This window comes from Nuphar pumila, chromosome 10 (genome assembly GCF_984573655.1).
Source record: "Nuphar pumila chromosome 10, dmNupPumi1.hap1.1, whole genome shotgun sequence".
In the NCBI taxonomy this organism is placed as follows: domain Eukaryota; kingdom Viridiplantae; phylum Streptophyta; class Magnoliopsida; order Nymphaeales; family Nymphaeaceae; genus Nuphar; species Nuphar pumila.
In genome coordinates, this window is record NC_143258.1 from 9,203,446 (window position 1) to 9,213,082 (window position 9,637).

Here is a 9,637-nt window from a genome sequence, read left to right on the forward strand (position 1 = left end):
ATACCTGAACCCGCTTCATACCCTATCCATATGAAAGTTTCTAACCCACATCATACTTGATCCATCTGAAAGTTTCTAATTGTTAAGTATTATATATTCAATTAAACATTTAAAGATGCTTATAAACTTAGAATTAATATGCATTGCACTTTAGTAAACTAAACTTGAATTCATTTTGCATATATAAACTTCCTATTGCCCCTTTATTGTGAAAATTGTGGGATTGAATTGAATCCCAAAATAATACTTGAGAACTCATTGAATTTGATACATTTTGAATATGATATATCATTGGTTTTTGTTTCAACTTAAGATGTTTGGTTGGTGTGGATATATTCCTTTTATATTCAGATTTTGACATGATTTAGAATAGTTATTAAGTTTCTATTTTGTAAGGATATAATCTTCTTAATAAACAATTTATTCTATTAATTTACATATTTTTTATTGACAGGTAATTAGGTCTAGAATACTGATCATATCAAGACCTGAGTTGAAACCTGAACCTAGACCCAAACCCCAGCAGAATCAAAATGGGTCTTCTAAAGATCCGACCCTGTTATACCCAACATGATGTATACCTGAACCCTAATTAGATTGGGTGGGGTTTGGGTCTTACTTTTAAACCTGATTCAGAATCGGGTCTGATAAGACCTGACCTGGTTACAACCCTAATTAGATTGGGTGGGGTTTGACTCATAAATTTGATTTTTTTTTTTGAAAAAAAGGACATGAAATTTTTTATTTTTAATCAACAAAAAAACAATTTTTTGATGTTTTAATATTAAAAAAGTACTTTTATTAAAGTAATATTAAAATCTCTGTGTCCATGTCCACGTGTCTGCTCGTGTCAATGGGGATATGCCACCAAAATTGTTTGTCCCTGTGACATAGGTATTGTTTACACTTAAATGTAAACTATGCAACAAATATCAATGAGCTCTTGGATAAATTTCCCAAGCCATGAAAATGCTAGCATGCAATGTTTCAAGATATTAAAAATCTCACCTATTTACTACTATACCGTGGTATTATATATGATGATTTTATGGTTTTGGTTATTCTCTATGTTGCAGAATTTTCCTTTATTTTTCTTATACTTTTAAAAAATTTACATGATTTGAGATTTTGCAAGGTTTTATAGAGAAGAACCAAATTTTTTAGAAGTCACCCAAGAAATTACCCAGAAAGAGATTTATGACGCTGGATGCAAACCCTGTTTACATGCATCAAACGAAACCATGGTACATATCCAACTGGATTTATCTATGTCAGATCTATATAAGCACATCTTTAAATAATCAATTTTAAAATCAACAATTTAGTAAGAAAATATTGAAGAAAATGTTTTATTGTATTTTAAATAATCTTAGCAGCAGTAATCAAATGCATACTCTTGGGCTAAAGTGACCAAGCAGGTGATATAGTACAAGATCCTAGCACTCAAATTTTCAATGTAAAAACTAAAAATACAGTATATTTTCAAGTTTAATTGCTTCAAGGTATCATTTTCAAGTTTAATTGTTTCGATAAAAAAAAGTTTAATTATTTCCATCCCACAAGATAGACGATCCAAGTGCTGAGAGCTGTTAAACCTTGATCTGAGACAAGACATAACGCATGCATGCCAGTTGGATCTATATAGATGATCAATTACAGGCAAATGGCCTTTATAATTGAGATCCCACCAACCAACTGTAACAATTTTTTTTTGAAAGGCAAGCTGGGTTAGAAAGACCCCTACCAGTTATACAACTATACCATTGGGTTTTGAACCTGCAACATCCCAACACAAGGTGACATGCACTAGCTGCTCTTACCAGACAAACGGAGCCACCAACTATAACAATTGCTACAATGGCAGTTGGAAGCCCCTTTCAACAATCTAACTTAATCTTCTCATAAGAATATTAGCCATATCATTAACCATGAGACAGTGCTGATCCATTTGTCATAGGTTAGACTCTCACAGGGTGTTCAGTTGTCTTTAACTGGTGAGTTCCCTAAGAGTTTTGGTGCCGGTGATCCTACCCAGGGTTTACCACACAAGGGAGAGGGCCCATTAAGCGACCCGAATAGGGTCGCATTTAAAAAAAAAAACACGAGACAGGCACTCAATTAGAGCGTTGATGTTCTGTTACCCCCTTAGAGATCACGAGTTCGATTTCCCCTGGCGTCAAACCCGCGATAAGTATAGAGCAGCATTGTGGGGCCGGTACACTCCCTCGAGGTTTATGACCATCAGATGGGCCCAATTAGGGCTTGATCATGGTGGGTTCCTCATCATAAAAAATAGAGAAATGTTAAACATCCATCGATCACCAACAAGATTATGCATTCGATTATGAATCCGCGCAGCACGCAAAGTGTGCAATGGCCTGAAAATATATGATTACATCGTTGGATGTTTACTGAGTCATGAATACTCATACTTTATGTGGTGGGCCTAGGCCATGTAATCACACAAAAAGCCTGACTTGTTATCTTAAATTTTAAGTTTCCATATTGTTTCACTAGGTTAATGACTTTTACTGTAGTAAGGTAGAAGCAATATTGCATGTGTAGTGTGCTTTATTGTGTTGGTGGTGGTGGTGGTGGTGGTGGGAAGCATCATTACTTGTTCTCTCCTTTAAGTGAACATTGTGGTGCTCACAGCATATATGAATAAAAATGTAGAAAAATGGTGCCTGACAGCCAAAGCAATGACTCACGGCAAAAGAAAGATCAGGTGCAATGTGATTGCACACTTTCAGTTTATACCGCTGCACCACACACAAAGTGTGCAATCACATTGCACCTCATCCCCCCTCCTCATGGCATGGCAAAACTCATTAGACTTTCTAATACACTTTTATTTTTGGGAAATTTTAAATAAGACACCTAAGTTTGGGAATTAATAAAAAGGTGCACCTAAAAAATATTGTGGTTAATTAAACAGACCCCAAACTTTACTACTTTCAAGTTTGTTGTTAGATGCGATATGAAATTACCATTTTATCCTCAACACAAAAAATGCACCTAAAAAAGAGAGGAGTTTTTGAAGGGTTAACTAGTAGATTAACTCTTTTAACTCATCTTGAGTGATAACATAAGTTAAATGGATGGAAGTTTGTTTTTAATTACCGGTGCAAAAATTTAGGCGCTTTTTTTAGTTGCATTTTTTTTATTAATGCCCAAAATTTATGTGCCTCTTTGAAAATTACTCTTTTTTTTTTCTTTGGAAAGCTGCACATTGACAGGCTTCCGGTTGGTAAAACCCCCGAGAAAACCTAGCTTCAACCTTGTGGCAAGGGATGCCCCCCCATGGGTTTCAAACTCGTGAGATCTTATCAATTTGGCGATATTGACAAGTTGATATCTACCAGATGATCAGAGTCCTTGTGGGGCTTCTAATACACATGCTCATATCCATAAATCTCAGGATGCATGCTTCTCGATTCATTACTTGAACTTTGGGCTATATTGGAATGCCACCAACAATCTAGAACTTTCTAGATCTTCGAATTTCACAGATTGGTGCTAAAAATGTTAGGAAGTTTCTGCAATATCACCTTGACCTTTTAATGGCACGTTAGTTATATTATAAGGCAACTGATATTTCATTTTCTCATGTTTTTCGGATTCCCTACTACTATCATAAGTACAGGGAAAATCCTAGATTTTGAAAAAAAATACCACATATCTCTCGTCCAAATTCTGAAGAGTTAAACCATGTAGGAGACTGGGGTATCTGCTAACGGGAAGAAAAAAAATTCTGGAAAGCAATTATTTAAATATTAATAATTAACGAAAATCTATAAAGGATAAGATTCAATGAATAACAATAGGTGTTGACCACCTTTGTTAAAGAAGGAAAGAAAATTGCCCTTTTTAAATTGGTTACTGTTTTGATAAACTCCTGGTCCTACTAAACCTCTTCCAAACTCGGTAGTCGTATATGGAAAACAAAACGAAGATTCGAGGATTCTGTTTGGTTTGGGCAAGTGGAATTAAAGATTGCGTCAAACTTTTTCCCTTCCTTTTCTTCTTGGGTACAAAGGAAAACTAGCTTTCCACAAAAACTTGCAACAGAACATTTGGAAAACCATAATCAGAATTCCCCTGCCTTCTGAATTCAGTATGCCCATATGTGTGATGTTGATGGAATTCCAAGTTTCCAATCCACTAATCATCTAAATAAACACAAGCAAAAGTGACCCCAAGGGGTCACCCACATGGTCTTAACTTGTGGATAAGGAGGTCTCCTCCTACCCGAGTTCGAATCTTCATGTAAGCATCCACTTCGGCAAGGAGAAGCAAGAGGCTCCTTAGAGGTGGAGGGGGGGGAGAGGGGGTGCAGTTGGAGCAAATCAGTTCCACTTATCCCCTATGTCATCCCTATCTTCATGTGCCTCTTTAGAATTTCATTGATGCAAGTTGTTTTGATCAAATCGGGCTCCACATGTGATCTACATCATTCATTTAGTGAAGATGAACATTTAAATCGTTAACATCTGACTTGTGTGCAGGATTTTTTGACAATGAAAAAAAACTACAGCAGAGAAAACACAATTTTGTGATTTAAAAAATCACATTTTTCATTGAAAAAATACAATTCAAGGATATACTATTATTAAATAGACCATGCTAATCCATCTCTAAGGTCAGATTTGATAAAAAACAACTTGCATCACAAGATTTAAGATGGGCATGAAAATGGGGGATGAGTGGAACCCAACAGACGTTAAAGTGGCTACCATAGGTATGGCAGGTTAAGACCAGTGCAGCTAGGTCTCCTTGGTTGGATGTTATTTCTTCACGTAATAAACAAAAAAAAAACAAGCAAAAACAAATCATTTAAGGACCTTTCCTTTTATAGTGCCTTCTCTTTTACACTAAGCTTCACAAGAAAAAAAGACTCCCTAGTATATTTAAAAAAAAAAAAACATGTAAAGAAGAGCTAAACCATCTCAAATTCTCAACGATACAAAAAAAGGAATCAAATCAACTCTAAGGATTATGAAGATATTAGATTAACCAAAGCAGCTCCTTGCGGATTTTACTTACAGGGGATCCACAACATCGATTTTGGTAGTGCAAGACAGTAGCTTGAAGAAGATCGAGCGCAGAGAACCGCAGCTCTGCGGGACGAGCCTTTCGCTCGCTTTCTTTACAGTAGACTTCCTGCTTTCCACGGTTCCCCTTCTGCAGACCTTGTTCTTCATCTTTCCCAGGCATTTTCTCGTTTTCTCAGGCATGGTCTCTTTCCTTGAGAAAGTGTAACTCCTCAGATACATCTGTCGACAGGAATAGCTATCCACAACTCTCTGGTACTCCCTGTGCCCGGTGTTATTGCTTTTCCGGGCGATCTTCTTTACAAACTCGACGTCGGATTCCGGCCACTTGTAGAGGTTGACATAGGTTGCCCTCACCGGAGCACGGTCGTTCATGCAGCTAGAGACGGCAGTGGAATTCATGATTGCTACTTTGGAGGCTGAGCAAGAGAAAGAAGAGAGGTTTTTCGAAGACGTTGGTGGTTATAATATATATAAATAATATTGATTGATTGATCGATCGTGCGGCTTAGATGAGAAGGAATACCATCGGTTAACCTGTCCCGGTTTCCTATTTGTTATTGACTCTAAACTCTTCAAGAAAGACAGTCATGTCCTTCTCGGGAAACCGATCAACGGTCACTTTCCACTTTCTACACTGGCACGGATGCCCCCCTTTATACGTGAATAACTTGATGTCTAATTTAACTTTAATAGGGCATCTCTTGGAAGGTTAGTTGAAAGATAAAAACAGGCTGTTATATATCTTTGACATCATTTAGAAAGTGTGTCATATGCTACACAAGTCAGACATGCTAAATAAACCTTGCAAATTTTTTATTTTTTTATGCAAAATAAAGACGAATTTAATGTTAAAATATTATTCAAACTTAAGATGATATTTAATTATAATTTAAGCTTTAATTTGAATTTGAAATGAATCTTAAACTGAGAATTTAATTTGAATTAAGTGTGCATTTGAATTTAAAGTCTGATCGAATTTCGATTTTAATTTCTGAAATTTAAATTTAGATTTTGATTTAATTCAGATTTAATAAATAGATTCCAGATGTTCTAATTGAATTTGGATTTGATTCAAATTTTCATCGCCACTATAAGTAAATTGAATGTCAATTCAAAATTTGAAATACAATAATTTGAACCCTTGTGAAATTGAATCTAGATGTAATATCATTGAATTTTTAGAGCATCTTTAATGAATAAAACAATATTAATATTAATAAAAAAATTTATGTGAAAGAAATGTAAGAATTTCAATTGGTCTAAATCTAATTTTAAAAGATATTTTATAAAGAATTAGAGTTGATTTTAGTGAAATTCGCATTCAAAATTGAATTTATAAAAAATTAAAATTTTAATAGAATAATTGACCAATTTTGTTAAAATAAAGTCGAATAGGATTTCAGATGAATTTAGGTTTAATTTGATATTTATGTAATATAATTATATTAAATTAGAATTTGATTTGTATGAATTTAAAATTTAAATTCTAAAATAATATTAAATATTAAATATAGATTTTATGGAATAGAAAACTTGAATTAACTAAGTTTAATAAAATGGTAGAGGTCTATAGGGTGGGGCATCTCCCTATATAAGCCCATCCTATGTGGTATCTCATGTTGAAATTTAATTTAAAAGTGTAAGTAAAAAACCTTAGTTAAAATATCTTTCTAAAAGTTTCTTAAAAAGAAAATAAGTAAAGAGCAAAAAAAAGAAAAACAAATTCAAAATCTACCAAATAAGTGGTGCAGTAGTATTAGGCTAAGTGGTTTTGAAAATTGGTAAGTTTGGGCTGAAACTTGTGGAATTAGAAAATATTTGAAAGAGGGGAGAAGCTCTATAAAGAGCCAAGGAGGGGCTCATGCCCCACCCCTGTTGGTCTCTTTAGAATTTTCTAAGTCTCTTTCTTAATTTCATGTTCATTCTTCTCTTCCCTTCTATCTTTCTCCTCTTATCCTTCTTTCTTAGTTGAGAGAAGCCATTAGAGTTGTAGTAAAAGTTGGAGGTATTGCTTTCACATTTAAAGACAGAAGATGAAAGATTTTGTCGATTCAAAAACATGAACAAGGTAGGTACATCAATCGCGTAGACATAGATTGATCCAAACACATGAGTTATGTATATAATCATTTTTCATATCTAAACCAATAGAGATCAGACCTGAAAACACCTTTTTAAAATTGGTTTTCACTTTGAAAAAATCAATTTTTGGTGAATCCATGTTACCAAGGGATCGTTGGGAAAAATCGATTTGCAAAACTACTCTTTTTGGCTTCTAAACAAAAATAAGTTAGGGGAGGCTTAGATTTTATTTATTTTGGTAGATCTTGATTAATTCCAGCATCTTTAATGTTAATTAAATTAGAATGATGCAATATAAGTTCTAAGATTCTAGAAATTTATATGTGCCTAGATCCACCTTCAGTTATATAAAACCATTTTGTAGAAAGGATTACACAAAATTGATGTAGGGGTTTTATGTTTTATGATTAAAATAAACTAATATGAGCAAGATTATTCGGTTTAATGCATGTTAGTGTGGTTAACCATCATGTTAGTATATATATAAACCATGATTTGATGTATTGAATAGGTTCCATGTGATTAATGAAAAAATGCAAGTTTATTTGAATAACTCTATGAATGAAATATGATTTTGAATGATGGATGCCAATGTTTTAATGTTGTTTAGCACAAACATGTTTAAATATGTGTTGTAAGGTGTTGTAAATATGCTTAAAACATTTATAATCATGATTAATCAGGTTTTAATATCATCCTTAATTTTTCTTAATGAGTGTCTTATGAGTTTAAAATCTCTTATATTTTGTTCTCATTTTTTACCTAACCAGTTTCAGAAAAAAAAATCTATATCTTTGGAAATACAAATTCAATAAATAAAAATAAAAATAAAAATAAAAATAATAAAATATTATACACATCTGAGGCTTAATTTTAGAATCTTGTTTTGTTATGTTTGAGCATGTTTTGAGGGCCAAACGTCCATTGAAATAGAGCATAGGTTTTCTACCCTGTCTGCATGACTATTTCGACTAGTTGTTTTGAAAAATCTAGAAACCTAATCAAAACTATTCAAAATAATTTGTAAAAAAACTGAGTGAAAGAAAATATATATAAAAAGATTTTGTTAAAAGGATTTTGTCAAAAAAATTTACAGTAAATCCTAGAAAATTTCCCAAGTCTGGGCAAATTTCTATATTTGGCAGGATCTGTCTTATAGTTTTTCAGAACAAGGTTCAGTTACAGAATTTTCTAAATTTTGTTACAAATGATTTTGAAGTTATATTTCTTGGGTTATGTTCTTGGCATGTTAAGGAAACCCTAGTTAAATTGTGAGAGTTAAATATATGGTTCCTATGATTTTTGGTGGTTTTTCTAAAATCAGGTTAACAAGGCTTCAAATTATATAATTAACATGTATTGGTCCTTAGTTTGTTCCTACATTATTCAACATGGTGAATGATTATTAAAACTTGATTTATGGTCTGATAAGTATGTTAACTGAGTGTTTTTCATGCTAAATCATGAATGATGACAATTCATATATCATATATGTTAATGTGCATTATGCATCATAAGGCATGATCAGTGAAAAATAAATAAATGCATATGTTATTTTGTTTAATGAAGCATAAACATGATGAAATTATGTATGCAGCCTTTATGTAGGCAAGTAGGCATATGATATGGTGTATGCATGGTAATAATGATGTGTGGTATGGGCATGAACATGGCTCATGAGTGAGCCTGGATTTGGTGAGCCCCACAGGTGATTGTGGAGCACTAAGGAATGAAAAGACTATACATACATGCACATAATCACATAATTACCTCAAAGAGGCTGAGCTCAAGGTCACCCAAAGATGGGTTCTGAATTGTGAGCAGTTTGAATGGATTAAAACAACCTTGTGTTATGGAGACTCCCCGAGTGGAGCTTGGGCTAGTGAGCCCGTGTGCTAAGAGAACTTAAAATTAATTTACGAGGATAATGTTAAATAACACCTAATGACCTATTCAAACTCAGGACCACCTTGGAGAGGGTGGTAATACACTCGATTGGTCGATTATTGTTGCTGTGGAGAGCTAAACATCTCCATTGGTACCCAGTCACTCGATCGGTCGATCGTTGTTGCTTTGGAGAGCTAAACACTCGATCGATCGATCATATGGCCTAGGTAGTATATTATGAATCTTTGCAGAGTAAGAATTGATTCCATATGGACCACTAGAAGTTCTCTTGATCATGGACCACTCCAGTGAAAAACTCTGAAGAGAGTTGGCAAATTATTTTAATTAATGAGGCTAATAAATTATATGGCATAACAGACACCTAATTGGATTGGTTGAATTAGAGTTAGGAACCTTAAGTGTGTACCCTTCAGGGCTAGAAAAGATAAACAAAATATTAAGTATTGAATCACTGACATTACTATAGTCTGTACATGATTATAGGGTTTAAGATGAATTGTTTTATCTATTTTAAATTTATGTATTGTAAGAATAATTGTCCTGAAATTTGACTGTAGGCATGATTGCTTATGAATGTGTAAATTGTGCTT

The 9,637-nt window shown here is 33.6% G+C and overlaps 1 protein-coding gene across 1 annotated transcript; it reads right to left on the minus strand.

Annotated features, from left to right (window-relative positions):
- Positions 1 to 4,931: 4,931 nt before the first annotated feature.
- Positions 4,932 to 5,456, minus strand: LOC149823449 (uncharacterized). The gene has a single exon (XM_090020137.1). It carries the CDS (start codon positions 5,454 to 5,456, stop codon positions 5,043 to 5,045), a length of 414 nt encoding a protein of 137 aa, XP_089876263.1. The 3' UTR covers positions 4,932 to 5,042.
- Between the last annotated feature and the right edge of the window lie 4,181 nt (positions 5,457 to 9,637).

Bases quoted from the DNA above. Each gene is read 5' to 3' on its own strand.
- LOC149823449 (XM_090020137.1), bottom strand. From the start codon at position 5,456: ATGAATTCCACTGCCGTCTCTAGCTGCATGAACGACCGTGCTCCGGTG.